Raw genomic sequence first — 20,548 nt, 5'->3', positions numbered from 1 at the left:
TCACACAGAGAAACAAGGTAAAGTTATTATCCTTATGAGCCATTCACTCTTCCATTTGTAAAGGAGAGAGTTCTGCATACAACACATTACATGCCTAGAAAGAAATCAGTAGGGAAAAGAAAAGACTGGCCAAGTGCACCACATTGCTGACAGGGATGTTAAACTTCCAGCTGCTTCCCCATCTTGCTGAGGGCATCGCTGACAATGTCCAGCTCATGACGTAGCTCATTCACCACACTGGCAATGCTCTTCGTGTCTTTCAGGATCTGCACGCTTTGAGTATATGGATTGTACTTCACACCAAATGGGCGCTTGATGGTTTTTGCAAACTCTCTATTCAAGTAAAAAAAGAGAGTGAGTTATAAACAAAACACAAATGCATCCTCTGTATGCAGTCAGTATCAATAACCACTTTGCCAAATTACTTACTTTCTTTAAAATGGTTGTAATTGTTATATAGTTCATCACCTTTCCCACCCAGTGCATGGAAGACCAAGCAAATACTAATCTCAGTTTTCCAACCCCATGAAAGATAATTATAAAACTGTGATAAGAATGAAAGGGTTTGGTGCTGCTACTGAGAGATGCATGAAATCAAACCTGCTTTTATAAAACAGGGACAAAAAACTGTACCTCATCTTTTCCTTTGCTTCTTCAAAACTTTCAGAAACAAAGTAAACCTCCTGGAAAGTTGTAATGAGGCATTCTTGCTTGCAGGTGACCTTTGGATCAAAAGGCTTGACTTTGGCACTGGCAGAGAGTGAGTGCTGGTAACATAATGTGTTAACATGCATCAGAAGAACATCACCACCCAAAGAATCCATGAGGAAGATGGCATGAGGTAGAGTGAATAAAAAAAAGATTAAGTGAGGCCACATTTAGTGCATTGCGTCTTAAAATTTTCATCTGCAGATGAACAGTGGTTAAAGCTTAAAAAACAGAATAACTGAACAGTCATATTCTGCCAATTTGGGTCAAAAAAGGGATTCCTCAGACACAAGGCTCATGTGTAAACAAGAGCAATATTTTCAGAATCTGGTTAAACCAGCAGAGCTTTATTCTGAAAATAGTTACTTGGAACCTAATGTTAAGAAATACCAGTCATCTAATGCTTCCTGTGAAAGACATGGGAGCTGCTCAGCATATATCCAAAAGCAGACTGTCCAGTAATTATTCCCACAGTGAATTTGCTTGAAGTCTAGTAGGTATCTAGGAGTTTTCAAAAGAAATTATACTTCTTAAAAAACAGGGCAAAACAGTGACAATAATCACGTACAAACAAAGAAAAGATACAAATAAGCAGTAGACATCTTACCTTGAGCTCACTAATCGAAGAGAGCAAGCCAGCCCCATAAACTCGTAGCTGTCCCTCTTGCTTGCACAAGCCAAACTCTACAGTGAAGAAGTAACACTGAAACAGAGAAGGGCGTAAAATAATTCAGCATTCAGCAAAGATGCTGCAGTGAACTAGATGGGGGCATTTCTACCTGTAGTAGGGTCAAACAGTTGCAAATATCAGACAGTCATCTCTTGGTTATCCTTCTCAGATATTTAAAGAGGATGGAAGCCAGAAAGGAAGGGTGAAAAACTACAGGATGGCAAGTTTCTCATAAGAAAGATTGATATTATAGATTACCCAGCTAGGCTAGAAGCTGTTAACGTCAGTAGGAACATTGAGAGGTAAATCTGTTTTGAGAAATATTGTCACAACAGGACAGCTTCAGCTTAAAAGAAACACTGGATAGGGAGGAGCTCTGTGAGTGAGTGAAAACATCAGCCCACTTTGTTTCTAGTTTGTTTCTCATTTGCTTAGTGGCTTGTAAAATTAAAGATGTTTAGTTTGCTGGATTTCAGGATTTCTGCAGGTATAGGGGAAGAATGCTATTTTCACAGATGGCTTAGTTCTGCTCCCACTGAAGGTAGTAGAAAATTTACGACTAGCTACACCAGGTGCAGGAAAAAAAAAAATTTAAACCAGCAAACCAGTTATTTCATAACTGGCATCAATTTTTTTCATCTAAATTTAATTTTAATCTTCAAATATTTTTGCCAAAGCATCCAGAAACTGATATCCAGGAAATAAGATTAATTTATATTATGTGAATTTCTTGGCTGAAAAGTATCTAAATGCTAGTGCTCACCGCACTCATTGAAAACACCGTATCATTTCAATTCATTCTACACATTAAAGAAATGGATTACTCTTAAAATCATTGAATCATGTTCCCAGAAGTAAGAAGATTTTGTCTGGAAGAAACAGGCCATAGAATTTCCATCTGGAAGAAGTGATCTACCACCAGAAGTGGCACCCTTACTTGACAGCCAAGTGAAGAAAAATACCAACCATATCAACCCTAAAATATATCTTTTTTCCTAGCATGGAAAATTGTTATATGCTCTAAAAGCCAAGGACCAGTGAAACACATAGGTCTAGCAGCTGGCGTGGCTAATTTTGACATGATTTTCCAAATAAATAATTTTCCAAATTTATTCAATGGAGTGGGATCAGCCTAGTAAGCTTTCAATGGGATCACCAGGGACTCAAACACTCACTGTTGCCAGTTTTTGGACAGCCTCATCTGATGCCCCAAGTGATGCAAGACCAATTTCCTGAGAGAACTGAGCAAAACTGGGTTCAGCCAAAAGCGGGACATGGCCTAGGAGCTCGTGGCAGGTATCACTGGAAAAAGAAAACAAAGAAATCTCATGATCTGTCTTTGTGGTAGAGTGAAAAAGTAGCACCACTGAACAGATACAAAGTCTTGTGTTAAACTATTTAATATCCAAAAGACAGAAAAGTGTCAATCGTGTCTGGCTGAAACCAACTGAGCACGTCATGCTAACTCTACATAAATTCATAAGCTCAGATTTTCAAATGAGGCTGTCTAAAATTAAGATCCAAGCTCCACATTTGTGAGGCAATTGAATATTAAACTAACTCTACACACAATGACATCAGCGAGAGCTCTCCAATAACATGCTGTACTTTTGAAAATCCTGTACTTATGAAGGTGGTACTTGAGCATGCTAAAACTTCATTACATTCAGCGTGAAGGCTGAGTCTTCAGCACCTTAAAAATAAGTTCTCTTGCTGGTGGTCTTGAACAGCTTATCAGTAGCTTGGCTCTGGGCAGTGAGATTCAAAACTCACTCGCTCTCAAATTCTACCCCAAGATTAAATGACTCACGGCTCTGGTGTATAGAGAGGGTCCGAGCTGTGTCTAACATATTGAGTGCAGTGAAAAACTCTGAATGCTAATCCTGCCAAGAAGTCTCTGGGTGACAGATATCCAGCAACGGGGCGAATGGTGAAACCCGTGCGCTCTGAAAAGGAACGGAGAAATTGTACATTAGTTTAGCATAGAACTGCACAATGTTGTTACCTTTCCTGCTACAACTAGGGTAAAAGCCTTGGCTCAAGAGCACGTAGGAAAATTAGGCACAATTCAAAAAATTAGGCCTAAGCTTGAGAATGACCAACATTTAGCAGAAATGTCCCTACCTCTGTGTCAGTGGATTTCCTACAATTTCATGCCTAGAGCCAACACAGTACAACTAGGTATGTCTTTAGCCAATCCTAACAGTCTCTTCAGAAGTAGCATTGCCCCTCAAATGTCACTCTTTGTATAAAGCCTCTTAAAGGACCAGAATGAATACAAGCAAAAATGACCAAGGTTGCTTTCTTGTGCCTACAAAATAGCAGTGTGATTTGCAATGGACCTTAGTTCCTTTTCGTGTAAGAAAATTAGCACGTTACCTTTCAGGAAGCGGGACACATCTTCCAGCTGAGGGATATTGTCCTCCCTGTACCCACAGTATTTGGTAAGCAAGGGTAAGTTTTTAAGGTACTCTCTGCAGGCATGAGTTGGGTAAAGCTTGTTAAGCTCTCGGTACACAGTCCCCCAAGTCTTGATCTCCTCCTCTGTGAATTCAATCTTGGGAATTGGGTCACCACTACAAGGAGAAGCGGAAGAAAGGACATTCCTTGGTAAATGGCTAATAATAGATGACTCATTTACCTACTATTATTATTTAAAATCTATACAGCTGTAACACCTGGTCAGGGTGCATTAGGCACTGTCAAATGCAGAGTGAGATCTGGTCTATACCCTGGAAATCTTTTAGTCTAAGGCCTTGCTCTCTTTTCCACCTAAATCAACTGACAGGGATCTTTGCATTGTCCTCACTGGAGCCTGAAATCTTCCATTCTGTAAAGGGTTTCTTAGATGTCTAATGCTGAGAGTAACATTTAAAATACCTGCATAACCTTCACACCTTCAGGAGCTGAAAACACATCCTTTTCCCTGTTGGACTTCCCTGTCTGCAATTACTTTCCATTATCTTGTTGATTTGTTTTAGAAAAAAATAATTCCTTAAATTAACACCACATTGTGTGGAAGCAGCTAAATGTACACATCAGGTAAAAATCATACTTCTGTGCAGAGGAGACAAGCATCTGTCTGAACATATTAATTGTAGTCCATCTTTCTTATTTAGCCCTCAGGATCTTGATTAAAGTGGATTATAGCAAGGGTGTGACCTAAAGCAATGGGAGTGTTACACTGAGCTTCCACTGCCAGCCAAGTAACCAGCATGGCAGATGCCTTCCCAAAGGAATCTCTGCTAGCCACACATTAACAATAACTGGCTCTGTGCTGTGGTAACCAGTTGCATTAATACCCAGTGCAACAGAGCTCTAGGTACCCACCATTTCTAGGTCATTTCCAACTGAGGAACTTGGCATCTATTTTCAAGCAGGCAACAGCAACATGAAAATCATGTTTAGAAAGAATTTACGGCACTGGGCTATGAAACTCTTACTGCTTTAAGAGCTCCCTCCCCCAAGCAACATCTCTAAAGACAGAAGCTCTTCAAGTTTCTTTTCACAGAAAACTTCTTATCTACACATCACATGCACCAGTTTGAGCCAGGAAAGAAAATTCAAGTATTAACATTTGCCCAAAGAGTTTACAGTCGGTGGTCAATGGGCTATATATTGAGTTTTGCCTCCCCTCCCTCTCCTTTGCAAAGAACACCAGTCTGCCCTAGTCAAGCCAGTATGCCCTGGCACAGGCAGCTGTGCAACATGAGTTGTTGTCCACCCTATTCCTTTGTTGCACCCATTTCCAGAGAATCAGGGAGGGACCGCAGAGTCTAAATGCACCATGCTGCAGGGAGCCCGTGCTGGCATCGCTGCCCATCTGAGGATCAGCACTGCCACAGATGCCATAATGACCAAGCAACCACGGCCCCAGACTGATCAGAGGCCCAGGAAGCTCTAAGATGGCCTAGATCTACCTTTTAATCCTGTCTTACATCTCCCTTTCTTTTTACCCCTCCAGCTCCAATTCCCAAGCCAAGCATGTCTCAGCGAGATCTGAGCCCAGGGAAGGTGAGCCCCTGCCAGTCCACTCTGCTATTATTTCAAGGCACCCAGAAGGCTTATTCTGGAAGAAGTCAAGCTTACTGTTTGTAGTTCATAGCCAGGTCTGCAAAATACTTTCGTCTCTTGCGATAGACATTGTCTTTGAAACCCTGGCAGGGGGAAGGAGAAAAAGTTAAATGAGTTTCCAGGCTGCAGTAAATAATTTAAAACAAGACACTTGAAAGTTCTTCAGTTGGGAAATACAAAAATATGCTGTGTAATAATGAGAGGACAGGGCAGGAACATCATAGCTGTAGTCTGAAATGTTTAGTAACTGTGAACTAAGCAAATACTCCAATTCAAAGTAAGAATCAGCGGTTTTATGCGTGCAACTATATAGTCAGTAGACAAGGATTCAGTTTAGTCATATCAGTATTTATACAAAGTTTGTTACTTGCTTGATTATTCTAAATTACAGAACAAATTGCCCATTTGCACTGCCCAAGTACCATTTGTCTGGTCCAATTATAGTAGTGAAGAAAAAAAGAAGAGAAATGAAGCCTGCCTCACAACAGTTTTTTTGTTTGGTTGGGTTTTTTGTTTGTTTTTTCAGTTTGCATGCGACCACTCAGGGCCCAGACCAGGAGTCCTCACACAAGTAAGCCTTGCAGAAAGGCACAGGAGCTGAATTCAGTGGTGGCCTTGCCTGAACTGGGAAAAAAGACATGAAACACCCAAGAGAAGGTGCTCAGACCCACAGAGGTACCATTGAGGGGAAGGAGAGGGAGGAGGAGAAGCTGCAATTTTTTTAAAGTAAACTCCACAGAGTATGTTTTCACTAAGGATTGGGTGTAGGGAGGAAGAAATACTTACTGGATGGTCAGCATCCAAATCGGACCCGTACATCAGCACTCGGTTTGCACACTTATCCAAATCTGAGATCTTCTTTGGAAACCAGGGAACATTGTCCATGTCTAGGGAATGCATGGAATCCACAAAGTTATTAATAACGCCGAGCATGCTGAGGGAGGAAACGCTACTTTCAAGTATGGCTATGGCGGTTACAAGCGAAATCTATAAATTAAAAGGGCATGAATAAGACAAGGGAGACCACTGCCTATCTGGCACCAGCCTACAGCTCACACTTCCTCCTCTGTCACTGCCACAGCCTGCCTACAGAGTACAGCCAGCTTCAAAGCGTCCAGGGGAGGAAACAGTTAATATGGGTTTTCTGTGGCCCTTAACTGTTATTACGGTTAGAATAGCATCTAGAGGCTGTCACTGAGACAAGGCCTCCTTGTGCACACTGCTGTGAATCTTCTAGAATACAAAGTGTGCAAAGGAGTAGATTTGCAAAGTGATTTGCCTGTGGTCCCTGGGCAGAGTGGGAACAGGTTTGAGTCCTCCCATCCTGCTTTACTGACCATGGGAAATAAACATTGCTCTGTGGTTATGTACTTCAGAAGCATCCAGCTCTGCTGAGGGGTTTGTGGGAGAAGAGGAAGAGGATGCCCTGCAGCCTTAGAGAGACACTTCATTACAGTTTTCCTACTGACTACTTTTTTTTTTTTTTTTTTAGCCTCAGAGAGTTTTTAACCAAGCTCTTGGCAGAGCGGTTAATACATTGGTTTTCTGCCCTGATGCTCTTCAATTTTCTTAGGAAGGACAGGGGGAGTGTTTAGATTGAAATTGCCCTTACTTAGGGCTGAAGTAAGACATTTTTATCCAAGAACACCAGATCTCACCTTCCCCTAGCTACCCCTAGCCAAGCACAGTGGCTGAGAAATACATGGGACCGACTTCCTGCTGCCCTGAACTTTAGGCATCTCTTTAAATAGAAGCAAAGGTAAACAGGATGTTAAGCATCCTAAAGTTAAAAGGCACTCTTTCACACTAATATAAGTAACAGGTTATGATGAAAAGTGGTTAAAAAAAAAAAATTTAACTCAAGAGCTACATGAGGAAATTGCAGAATCCATCTCTCACTTTCACCAGTGTCTGAACTGAACTGGGATCTGTTAGTATTATACCTCTGTCATCATGGTGTACAGTCCCTAGCCAAGCCCTGCATTCAGACTGTGCCTACATGCCAGCCTGCTTTGGCCTGCGTGGGTGCAGGGACTCCCATTGATGCCAGTTGGGCTGCACTGAGAAGGGATGGGAGCACAGATAACGGACATGCAATTTGCACCAGCCTGAAACAGCCTGTATTCCTAGGTGAGGCCAGCCAACGCAGCCCTGTTCATATCAACCAAACTGCACTCATGCACAACACAGAAGCATAAACCTGGTAGCTACTGATTGAAAACACTACACAAATGCAGATGTGGACACCATAAAAAGATTTCAAACCAACACATTGAGAAGTGCATTTTTATCAGAAATGCCTTTCGTACTTACCATCTTCTTGGACATTGAAGTGCTCTGTCAGGCTCATAGAGACAACATTGACGTGGGATTTCAGGACTTGAAATATCTCATTCAGTTGTTCCCTGTTACTGTCACAGTCCACAAAGATCTCAAACTCAGAATTTCGTCTCCTGGACTTCCGTGACTCAATGTGTACCAGATTTACATGCTTCTCCTGTTTTGTAAGAAGTAATGTTTTCAAATAGATTGACTAAAACCAGTTGACTAAAAACTAAAATTTGTTTTTCAAACGAATGTTCCACTGCCATGGACTATTCACCACCTTTGCAAAGCTATTTTAGTTAATTGGATCTCTTGACAGCAGTTTGCTTGGGGGGGGGGGGGGTAAGCAATGATTTGATTTTAAAAAGCCTCCCATTCAGAAGACAATGAAAGACAACCTGTGTTCTTTCAATTTCATTTGCATTCAGGAAGCACAGAAAGGCACAGTCAGGAGGTTTAAATTCATAGGCCTTTTTCTTTCATCCCTCCCATATGAAGCTGATTAGCAACTGGGTCTGAGGAAATTCACCAAAATGCCAATCAAGTCACTGTATAATTATCACACAAGCAAGCAAGGGATTTAAAAGCAGTAGTTTTCAGGGTGTAAATTTCACTTTTTTTTGAAGAATTATTTAATCATATGTCTTGTATCAGGAACATAGAGAAAGCCCCAGGCTAAGACATGCAGGGCAAGATGACAGAGCACAGCAGCACAGCACAAATTGCTTGCGCAATACCAGCCCAGCGATCGAAGGAGTGCAGCTATACAATCGCAGTTCCTCTGTCACTCTCAGTCTGGCTACGCAGGGTGACAAGGGCACCAGACTCAACCCAGCGTGGGTCAGCACCCCAAGTGTCTACCTGCCATCGGCAAGAGCTTCAGACCCACCTCTTATGTGCAGTAGAAACAATGAGTGCCAATCTTCTTTTCATGAGGGGAAAAGACAAAACTCCCTCAGTCTTTAGTCAGTGCAGATGATACATTTTGTGAGGATTTTTAGCCAGCTAGCATCTAATTTCCAAGGCATAAATTTGCCTTCGTGGGTAATTTTGGGTGCAAAGCGGGAGCCAGGCTAGGAATCACATCTTTAATAAATGGATGCAATTAATTCTAGTGTGTTCCAAAACTATCCTTATAATTTGAAAATACAAAGCTACTACAGCAATGTGATTATTACATACCTGAAAGAGTTTTAATGCTTTTACAAGTCCTCCAACTTCATTCTTCAAGGAAAAAATGATGGCTGTTCTTCCTCTTTCAGATGCATGGTGTTCATTCTCTTTATTATCTTCAATCATCATGTAATTTGACTTATTTAACTAAATGCAAACAAACAAAAAAATTTTTTTTGACTGATCAACCACTAAAGGAAAGTTGCCAATTAAATCATTACACAATAACAGGCATAAAGTTAAGCACACATAGAATCTGTGAGAGCTGAGGATGAAATATTGAGATTTCATTTTTTCAGTTAGAATCATTTTACAGACATCTTTAATCATTCTCTAGGATGCAGAAAATGTTTTCAAAGCATAGTTTATAATTAGCATTAGTATTTCGGAGGTGGGGGGAACTATAAGACATTAGCAGAAATAATAATTTGAACAAAATACTTGTTAGCAAATTCAATGAACATTGGTAAAGGGAAGAATCCAAAACCCACTGGATATAGGTAGGAAAAGATGGATCAGGATTTAGCCAATCAGAACTGAAAAATCATTGCCTTTCTCTCACTACATAACTGTAAAGCACTGCTTTTACAGAGAAAGGAGTTAAAATGTTACACTGACCAGAATCTGTTGACAGAATCTGTCTAGAGACAGTCCCACTCTGATCAACCCCAGCAAAGCTGTTCCATCTGTCAGGTCCCCCAATTCACATTCCAAACCCCTATCATAATAACCCAAATCACACACTAAAAAAAATTTTCAGACAACCAACACTGTAGGACCACGCGGTTTTGTGCCTTACTAGTGATCACACTCCTGACTACATTGAAATTCGTGGGTATCACATACCATATTCTTAGCTACATGTAGCCAGGCCATAAATAGAGAGAATATCAGACCAATTAAGAATGAGGAAAATGCAAAGTAAAGAAGAAATACAAGGCTTAAAAGCAGAGGCTGTGTCTCACACATCTTCAGATCTTGCAAAAAGAAACAAAAAAGGTGAGGTTTCTGAAGGAACCAGTGAGAAAGAGGAGAGGAACAATGAAGGCACATTATTGCTATTTGGAATTATTTTTTGATCTGACACAGCTTTTAAAGATATGACTATCTGGTGACATTTTGGGGATGGAAAGAGCAAAAATGAAAATGCAATCAAAACGCAGCAGTTCCATTGATTGCCTTCTATAGTCTCTCCAGCTTTAACCTCTTTAAAATGGATAATGCTGAACAGCTAAGTATTTCTATCTGTAATAGATACGTTTAAAAATAAAAAACAGATTTTACCTATCTGCTATCAAAATGTTCCCATTTACCTTTCAGATCAAGAAGGTAATCTGCCTAACAAAATAATGAAATTAGTTTCATTTTAAATTGAGTATTTTACAACAAGGCACATGTTTCGTGTTGCTCTAAGAAACGTTTCAAGCACGTTACTGGATGTGAGCTCTTTGGGGTGCCGAGGTGGTATCCCATGGAAGAGGTCTTGCTCCAAGCCCACTGATGCTAATGGAAGTGTCTGGATTTCTGACTGGGTCCCCACCTCTAACAAATTGTCACTATATGATGAGCCTAGGCGGCAGTGTGAGTCCATCACACTGTTTCTGATCCAGTAAAGCCACTGATCTCCATCAGCTTGAGTCCAGACATCAAATTCTTTGCTGAAAGTGGGTGACAGGGCCCAATCCAGGTTCTGCTGAGCAGCCTGCAGGTTTCACAGCTCACTTCAGCGAGTGTCAGATCAGGATCACAAGAGCCAGGAACAGGCACTGAGCAAGGGTACTCCAAGCAGAGAAGAAAAAGCTAATAACTCCACAGTTACATATAGATTATTCGCTGTTTTCTCAAGTGTAGAGATCACCATTTGTGTGAGCCAAATCCTATTCAGACAATACTGCTGTAGAAGAAGCTGGATGCAAAGAAGTCTCCATTACAAATAGAGTTAGATGACAGTCTTTGAAGGCAAAAACTGTTGGGCTGTTTTATATATACAGTTTAAATGCAGCATGTTGGCTTGATTCCACATTCAGGATCATTGACTTAAGACAAGATCAGCTCATGAGATTTGGCATAGTTGCATGCAATATTATAAGGTGTACAGCTAGGACAAACTACATGCATTGAAGACATGTTCTTATTTTGTATTTTGCTAGTTCAGCTAACATTGTGTTTAGGATCAGCTGACAATATTTATAGAGTAATATGTTTAAGAGACCAATGAATAAAATACAACAAAATGCAGTGTGTTCTTACATCAAGTTCTAAAAGTGACCTCTAATTTAGGAATTTGAAAAAGCTGCAGAAGAGAAATTCAGATGCCTACAATGCCAAACACACACCACTTACATCTTTAACCCTAAATCACCATTAATCTTTGGCTTTTGATTAAAAAATGGACTGCAAACAGGTCTGTGTTAATGCAGCAACCATTTTAGTGCAAGACAACAAGTGATAATGGTAATGCAAAAACAATTCCTCTCCTCCAACAGGTGCACCTTCACTTTCATTTTATTCTGTATCAGTAACTCAGCTGTAATCCAATCTGACACTCTTCCTTTGCATGGTAACACATTTGAGCTTTTTGGAGGGTGAGGGGGGAATTAATATTGCACTGATGCTTGTTATTAATGATGCAAATCATTAACTGATTTGCCATGAACCTGACTCAAGTCCTAATGAAACTACACAAGCACAAGAATACTCTAACACCCTTATTTAGATAGATATCTAGGCGTCTTCTGGTTAAAGATCGCTCCTTTTGGAGCCCATAGCAATTACCTTCCCTTTCTTCTGCTCCCCAAGGAATATTCTCTGCGAGATAGATATTTGAGGGTGTATATTTTGTGCTTTAGTTCTTTATATTAATGGATAGCCAAGATTTAAAATTATCCAAACATACTCATCTAAAGGACATTACATTTTAAAGCCATAAATTGAAGACCAAAAAATCTTTTTAAAAATGTATTTTATACAGATTGCCATTAATTGTACTTGATAAAAAGTCTCAACAGGTGTTTTATATCCTCCTCCCTCTTTAAGTAGCTGCTTACTTCCTCACTGTCCTTTTGACACACTTCTTAGTAGGGAAAGATGAAGATATCTTATCAGCGACCATGACTAGATGTCACATTACAGGGGAATTTTTTGGCCACACTAAAGGTCTTCCTTAGATTTAGTTCTCAGACACCAAACTGAAAGCTGTGCTGAACGGTTTATTTGGTTTCCAAACATTCGAGGGATACGGCAAAACAATCTTTTGTGAAACTTCTCCATTACAGTCAGCGTTCTTGTTTTCACGACAAATTTTACTGACTTCATAAACTGCACAGTATCAATAACTGCAGCCAACGCATAAGTGCTGATTTTATCTGGTCTTCTCTGACATACTGAGCATATTCCCACTGTAACATGAAATAATCCAGGAGTGGATTTTTCCGGCAGATAAATACACACGCACACCCTTTGTCTCCCAAGCGATGATGCACCAGAAGTTACTTTGGTTCTACCTTAATCTCATCCGCTCGCATTTGAATTTTACCACTTTTTTCCCCCCTTCTGTCCAGAAACGCAAGCATACTCCCTCCCGCCCCAAGCCCAGCCGCACCGAGCGCTCCCACCGGTACCAGAGGAGCGGCATCTCAGGGCCACTACCGCTCTCCAAGCAACCGGGGCCAGAAAGCTCCCCTTTTCCCCCCAAACCCACCGCTCCCACAACCGCACCGGCGAGGCGGCAGAGCCGTAACTTCAGAGAAGCACCGTTTTTCCCGCAAGCCGGGACCGGGCCCCCTCCCCTCCCTGGCAGCGCTGCCCCCGGGGCCGCTCAGCCCCGAACCGAGCCCGCAGCTCCCCGGTGCCCCGGCCCGGCCCCCCCTCACCTGGCCGGGGCCCTCCCGCGGGCCGGGCGCCGCCTCCAGCGAGCCGCCGCGGCGGGGCACGGGGTGCATGGCCGGGACCGGGACCGGGACCGATCTCGGCACCGGCGGCCGCTTTATGGAGGGGGCGAGAGCCGCCCCTAATCGCCCTCCGCGGGGCGGAGGAGACGGCGGCGGGAGGGAGGGAGGGAGGGAGGGAGGCGGGGGCAGGCGCTGCCCGGCCCAGCTGAGGAAGGGGCTCGTTAACCTTCTTAATAATCCCCGCGGAAAGCTGGTTGTCCAAACGCTGTCGGCGGAGCGGGGATGCTCAGCTGCAGCCACCAACCGCCCGCCTTCTCTGCGCCCCAGAACCGCCCGCACAAAAGAGGTGCTTTTCCTCCTGGGTCACCCGCGCAAGGCGGTCAGAGGTGACCGGCTTTTTGCGGGTAACTTTTTGGGTTTTGCAGCTAAGGCGAATTTGCACCCCGCGGGGCTGAAGGGAGTGAGCATTTGGACGGAGAGGCCTGTCTACTTCCACCGTGGCCACGCAGCCTCCTCCCAACGCCTGTCCGCTCCTTGCAAATTGATATGTACACTGCCTGTGTTAAAGGAAGGCACGCTGCATAAGAAATGAGAGGTGGTGAACAATGGGTCCGAAGCAGAGGGTAAAGAGGCAAAGTTGCCCGCAAGGTGATGGCTTAGCTACCGGGAATCAGCGGGCCAGGCAAGGAGCTCCCCTAAACGCTCTACAAGGCTGCTGCCAAAGCGTGTACTGCAGGTTGTAGTCTCAAAGAGAAACACCACAGACAGGTGTATTGAGCTCTTCACTAAAAGTAACAGTACGTTTGTTGCTGTGAAAATACATTGCAGCACATTACTTCTTTTCTAAAAAACTCCTGCACATACAGGAAGGATAACTACATTTCAGTTAGCAGGAAACAATGTATTTTCATATCTTATGTATAGTGTCATTTATTGTCTGTATAGATCTAGACATACCTTTATGTTTTAGAAACTATCATGGTTTTTAGACTCCAATAAGCGTAGTCCTCACTGTCTCCTCTCAGGTCAGACTTGGCAACAACATTAAGATAAGGGGATTTGTGCTACACAGCAGGAGAAGCCAAAACGTTTCCCAGGAACATAATCCTTTGGAGGCTTTAGGGGCCTGGGGGAGGAGATTGATTATTTTGTGTTGGGCATGGGGCTGTCCAAAAACAAAGATTCTGGTCTTTTGTTATGTTCCTTACAAACCTACCTTTCAGAGAAATGCTCAAAATCACCAACGACTGGTTTTACCCTAATTTATTCAAGTGTCTGAAAAATCTCCAGTATTTTTCTCTTCAGTGGCTAAAATATTGAAACCTTGATTCCAGCTAGATCTCTCAGACACTGGTGTAACGCAAATGATAAATTGTACTGATGAAGACAATATGCAGGCTAACATCTAACCAAGGCAGACATGGTCACACTTGTACCAACGTCTCCAATGATGTCAGTGTCTTCCATCTTCCTAGAAGACATTGAACTTTAAACAATCCTCTTTCTAAGAGGACTGAGGATAACTAGCTCTGCCCTTCAGACACAGCACGGAATTGAAAGAGTACAGCTATAAGTGATGACATAGCTGGAAAAGCCAATTTGTTCCAGTTTGCTAATGGCATATATTTTGTGACGAGATGCTTCAATTTTCCCTTCATAAAGAAAATGCAGTATTTATTCACTCTATGCCTTAGCTCTACAACAGACATTTCACTTCCGTCTTGCAGAATAAATCTCCCCATCAAACAGGCTGACTCAAAAAGCAAACAATTCATGGGATCTTTGCCCAGTATCTTAAGCATATGAGAGCCTGATATTAATAATGAATCTGTGAATATGGGCATAGTAAGATATTTATGATAGAATATGACTAATCTGTCAGTTTTCCCTAGCTCAAATGCAGCAATAAGAACTAACATGTCATTCTGCATATAATTTTTTTTTTAATTACTCACCAGGTAGCCCTCTGGAAACTCTTCCATTACAGGTAAGCATCTTTTATTCAGAAATCTGGGCTCAGGCTGGGTTTCCAGTACTTCCTGATAGCAGCCAGGTTGAAATTTCCATGCTTTCTTTTCAGTCAAAATGTTGTGCTCAATTTTGATAACATTTGAAAGAAAACACAAGACACAATTAATTCTCACTCACATTTCCTGAGGCGTCAGAAGACAGCTGAGTTCAGGTCACTTTAACTGTGAATGAAGGATTTTTTTATTTTATTTTTTTTTTACTGTTACTCAGATCTACCTTTCCCTCTCCTTCACAGGCTATAAGCTTTCACAAGATACATTCAGAAAGCCAGTTTATTCTTGGTGTATACATATGGATTATTCTAGTGTTAAGGGGCATGGATGTCCTTCCCTACAGTCCAGACCTGTAAAGATGCTCAAAGAAGAATGAGTCACCCAAGCACTTGTGAAAACCCACTTTGGAGCCTCTCTCCCCAGGAGACAACAGAAGCAGTGGTTTGATTAGCAGCTACGGGTACATGAAGACACGAAGCACAGGGAAGGGCACAGGACAGTCCCGGGGGCCACACCAAGACACAAGATGGTGAAGCAGAGCTCAGCGGAAGCACACAAGCTTCACAGCACACAAGAACCACAGAGGGGATATAAACTGAGCTGCCAGCTATGCCAGATTTAAGGGCACTTCCTACCTCCAAGGCCCCAGTCTGATAAACAGACAGGAGCATCCCTGCCTCCCATCCTCGCCCTGTCATTTCCAATTTGAGCAGGAGCTGTCTGGGATACTGGTCATCCCTCTCCTCATACCTAACACTGCAGAGCACACGGGCAGCTTGGCCTATAACTGCTGATACAATGCGAGCAGTAAAGTAACAGCAAAGGAAATTTAACCTAATATGAAATGAATTCGTTACATAAAGAGATAACCAGGGTGCCCAGAATTTTGGGGAGCAGATTGAAGCTGATTCACTGGTTTAGTAAGAAGTGCTTGTTCACCACAGCCAATGCCCTGTAGTCTGGAAGAGCAGAACCACAAAGCATGAACTGACTTGATTACAGCCTGTAATCACTGGGTGCTCACTGGAGCCTGCTCTGCTCCTCTCCATGCAAGGTTTCCAACTCCTGTGAATCTGCAGGTGGTTTTATAGGAGAACTGTTTAAAAGGTTTGATCCGAAAGCTGAATCTTCACAGTTTTAAGATTGCATGGTTTCAGAAAACCATCACTCTGTTGCAAGCACAACTGCTGCTTTGGGTTTTCACAGACAGCGGGACTCTTCTACCTTTTCCCAAAACTTGGCAGCATATCCTACCATTTAAGAATGGTGGCTTGGGCTCCTTACCACAGAAAAGAGCAATATGGCACAGCAAAACTACTAGCAGTCAGGTACGGAGTGCAATGTAAACAGGACAGCAACATGCACAGGTGCTACTCCACTCATCCTGGGATGAGGCGGCACAAGCAAAGGCTGACCCAGAAAATGTCTGAATTGTCACAGAGTTGGTCTGCAGGAGCACTAAGGCAGAGAGAGACCAGAAGTTTTCAGTGGGATGTCAGCAGTCTACACAGACCCTGAGGTGGGAAGGAGTTGTGAAGGACAAGGAGACAACCTGGGGCATTGACACCATAGGGAAACAGGCCTCTCCTTATCTCATGAGAGATAAGGCAATACAGTGATTTTTTTTATTTTTTTTTTAAAGCCCACAGGAGATTTCTCACATATAGCCTCTCCTACAGACAAAGCCCTCCAGACAGATAATCAGCACCTGAGGATCAAGTACAGGTCTGACCCTGATCAAAAGTGGGTCAAGCTGATCACACGTTTTGCAAGACAGCGCTTTGCCACGTGTGGCTGCTGGAAAACCTGTTGCACTGGCACAGAGCATCTGTGATAGCACTCATCACAAAGGCTATGAGAGCTGGCTTTCAATTACATCACTGCCTCATAATTCCTCATTAAATGAATCCTCCTCTTCTCAGTATTCTTCAGATGCAAGTGAGAGGGTGGTGTCAGACTGAGAAGTTCCATATTTTCTGGGCCGTAGCTCCAGGAATGTCAAGTGGCTCCAGAAGAGGCCACAACTCTAATACTGTATCCCAGCTGCTAACTCAGAGATGACTCTTCTTCTCTAGGTTGTTGTTTTTTTGGTTTTTTTTTGGGGGGGGGGGTACTGTTTTGTTCTTCAAAGCAGGAACTTGACAGCAGAGTTTGCAACGAGACAGCGGTGCTGACACTTCTGGGTACACATTTCTAGATAAATGCTCCAGGAATTTTTAGGCTGAAAAGTATTAAAAACAAACTGTCACACCTCCAGATCTTCCCCTCCCTAGAGGGCCCCACAGTAAAGGGACTCACTTTCCACTGTCTGTGAAACAGAACAACATAAACCTTCTGCCCTACGTCTCCTTTTCATCCCATTCTGAGAAAGTTTGCTGTCCACGGATCATAGGTAACTCAACTAACCTGGCACATCTTTCCAGACATAGCACAAGTCTTGTATCCACCAACACTTTGAGGAAGCTGCTCTGGGGAGGGGGTGGTGCAGGGGGGGAAGACAGAAAAAAGAAAAATCAATGTAATACAGGGGCTCCCACGTGCTCCAGTGCTGGGGAAGAGACAGAGTCAGAGGGTGATTTTGTTCAGCTGGCGACAACTGATGAGGCAAGAACCATGGAAAGGCAGGTTGGGAACGATCCGCAGGGATATTAATCTTCTGCTGAAAGATAAGCTTATCTACCTGAACACAGCAAGACTGAAGGAGAGAATCAGTCAGCCCTAAAGTCTTCTCATTCCCATCAAGGTCATCAGTGTGAATTAGCCCTTCTCCCCACATGGTAGGAGAAAGTGCTCTAATCTCCAATGAGGTAATTTCACAACATCACTTTGGGATAAAAACCTCCTCGGCCATACCTTGGACTTCATTTGGCCCAGCCATCTGCCTTTCCAGCCAGGAACATTTGCCTAAGGCAATGTGGCAACTTAAAGCTTTTCCAGAAAAAGGTATGAAGTGTTAAATCCCTGAAAAAAACAGGTTTAATACGACTTAATACTAAGTCCGCTCTAATCATAATTACCTTCTCCAGAACAGACTACTGCAAATTCTAATCACAGCCTTCTGCCTTTCTGTTAATTAACTGCTGCAGACAAGTTATGCCTTTAAGAATCACATGGCACTCAGGCAAACACTATGGAAGTTGCAGGGAAGAGTGAAGATGAACATCATGGAGCCCTTTGAAACAGCTTGTTTTCCAGTATAGGTTTTACAGATCTTCCTCATATTCTGCTTGTGTTTTATGGATGCCCTCATATACTGCTGCCTGAAAAACTGCTGGTCTGAAAATCTGACTCATTTTCTTCTACTGATTTTTAATATTTATGAAGCATTGATCATAACAACACCTAAGCAGCAGCACTCACTTCCATTCACTTTCTAATCTTCATTCTCCCAACCTTTGACTTCTCTTACTTGAAGGAGTTAACCTATCATTGTGGTTTAGGTCATTTACCTAAATGTTGGGAGTTAAACAGCTCCAAATCCAAAAGCTTTTCAAATTTTCTAAAAGTGTATGGATCTGAAATCCCCGGCTTTCAACAAGGGAATTCTTCCATTTGCTCCCTTATTCTGTGAACAATCATTCTTCCAAGAAACACTTCCCACGCCAATTCACCCAACCTTTCACCAGCGTGAGGCTACAACAGTGTCATGTGCTGTGCTCAGAGCAACCACCGAGAAACATCTGGAAGACTTGGTGCAATAACTCAGCTACTGGGAAGGGGACCACATCCCCATGAAGGTGGTTTAGCAGTCAGTTAACTCTCCATGTTACTGAATAATTGTTGAATAATAAAGCATTTGATTCATGAGCAGTTAATAAGCAACAAAGGAAAAAGAGGAATTTAAATTACTCAATTATTGAAAACACTTACAAATATCTTTTTCCAATAAAAAGTGCAAGAACCAATCAGGCAAATTACCCGCTTGGTGTGATTCAGCCATCTGTAGTATCAATAGCCTTTAAGCAAGCTTATTTTGAAAAGCCAGAGATGCTGTGTAAATCTACTGAAGCACATCTAGCCAACAGACCATTCACTGTTTGTATATTTGCTTTGGACTGTTTAAAGAAATAAAATTAGCCCTTTCATCTGAGGCAGGTAATATTTTTCTTTTCATAAAAGCTAAATAAAATCATGACTGACATGAGTTACGTGCTGCTCTGAGCAAACAAGGTATAGTTTTTCCTAACAACATCTTTGCAAGCTTTTTACGAAAGGTTAGTTAAGACGCTGCTGAGGCAAGGGCAAAACCACACTCTGATTTATTTTCACCAGTGAATAAGATACCACAAATTTAATATCAGCTACATTTCAAACAAACAGAACTGTTGTCTGACTGGGAACCAAAGTCCTGAACAAGCTCTCTGCTCCAACTACTCTGGAGTTAGTGGGTACAGAAGTGCCCATTACAGCTTGCTTTTTTTTTTTCTTCCTTATCTGCTCAGCGTTGGCCAAGTCACCTCAAGTTAAATCTGCAGTAAGCAACAGAGCTCTGGTTCTGCATCAGTTGGCAAAAGTTCCCCATGTTACTACAGCAAACAGGATTTAGCCCAGAAACAAAAATCAACCAGGGGTGGGGAAAGCCAAGTAGAAAACTTGACAAACTGATCTACATACTGCCTGGAAATACAGTGCAGCTTACAGAGGACAAGGAAATACTGCATTTCCATTAGCACAACCTGAGTTTTGCAAATGCTGTTCTGCTTGGGCTCGCGCACCAATCCTGCTCTCCTGGCAGGGTGGTCGAATGACTACCCGGACGGTAAAGCAGAAAGGTCAGGCACTCAGATCCCTCCTGCAGGATTCGGCAGCCCTGCTCACAGTTGCTGGTGCGAAGATGACAGCTAGGTGGGTGGGCAGTACTGGTGCGCCTGAGCAAGGGGAGCAGGGCAAGCCCGGGGGTGGCACCCAGGTGCAGCCAACAGATCTCCAGACAAGTGTGTAGTGGCAAGCAGGTCTGAGGTCAAGATGGGAAGCCAAGTCAGCAAGCTGGGATCAGCAAGGGACAACACCAGGCACAGCATCCCTGCTGCATAGCTCAGGCAAGGGTGAAGGGGAGGCTCACAGCTGTTTTCACAGCTGTCTGAGCCAAGGTTACACAGCTGCACAGCACCAATCCTGGCCATCAGCCCCAAAGCCCTGGCAAGGGGAGAGAGGCTGAGAAGCAACTTGGCGCTGAGGGCTCTGGCACCAAAGCTGCCATTGCTGTGACCTGCAGAGAGCTCAAAGTGCTGGGTGCAAAATGCTTAACCTGAATACGAAAGACAAAGCATCCAAAAAGAGGAGAACAGTATCTGAGAGCCATAGGCAACCTCAGCCACCAGCAATGAAAACAGCCACTCTTAGCATTCAGCTTAACATGAGATCCAAAACCAGGGCTTACTTCTGACCAGGTCCCGATGCTTCTCCATCCCTTAAGCAGAAAGCGCAGCAGAAGTGGACTCCACTCATTAAGGAACTACCCTGCTAGCACTATTTCTACTACATTATCATTTCTATTTAAAAAACTCAATAATTATCCAGTTCTTCCACATCATAGGCAAACACAAAGCAAAATAGTCAAATGCATAAATAAGCCTGCTGATAAGAGAAGTGACTGAGTGTTAACCTCAGCCTGCTGGCCTAATTAGTAAACAGCAGCGTATTTTGCATTCAAAGTGAGGTGGAACAAGCTAACAAAGGAGAAA

The 20,548-nt window shown here is 42.8% G+C and overlaps 1 protein-coding gene across 1 annotated transcript; it reads right to left on the bottom strand.

Annotated features, from left to right (window-relative positions):
• TPH1 (tryptophan hydroxylase 1) lies at positions 1-9,091 on the bottom strand. Its single transcript, XM_075047060.1, has 10 exons — positions 8,960-9,091; positions 7,766-7,949; positions 6,239-6,339; positions 5,468-5,535; positions 3,758-3,954; positions 3,189-3,324; positions 2,554-2,680; positions 1,316-1,411; positions 634-767; positions 1-333 (listed from the first exon to the last, which is right to left on the bottom strand). The coding sequence occupies exons 1-10, from the start codon at positions 9,077-9,079 to the stop codon at positions 159-161; spliced, it is 1,338 nt and encodes a 445-aa protein (XP_074903161.1). The 5' UTR covers positions 9,080-9,091; the 3' UTR covers positions 1-158.
• Positions 9,092-20,548: the final 11,457 nt, after the last annotated feature.

The sequence above is a fragment of the Buteo buteo genome, chromosome 16, assembly GCF_964188355.1.
Source record: "Buteo buteo chromosome 16, bButBut1.hap1.1, whole genome shotgun sequence".
In the NCBI taxonomy this organism is placed as follows: Eukaryota; Metazoa; Chordata; class Aves; order Accipitriformes; family Accipitridae; genus Buteo; species Buteo buteo.
The sequence above is the reverse complement of the archived record's forward strand: the minus strand, read 5'-3'. Positions and strand labels throughout refer to the sequence as shown.

Coding starts and splice junctions, on each gene's coding strand:
- TPH1 (XM_075047060.1), bottom strand. CDS start 9,079: ATGATGATTGAAGATAATAAAGAGAATGAACACCATGCATCTGAAAGA. Junction 7,950..8,959: donor AAGCATTAAAACTCTTTCAG/GTATGTAATAAT, acceptor CTTACAAAACAG/GAGAAGCATGTAAATCTGGT. Junction 2,681..3,188: donor CCTCTCTATACACCAGAGCC/GTGAGTCATTTA, acceptor TTCTTTTTCCAG/TGATACCTGCCACGAGCTCC.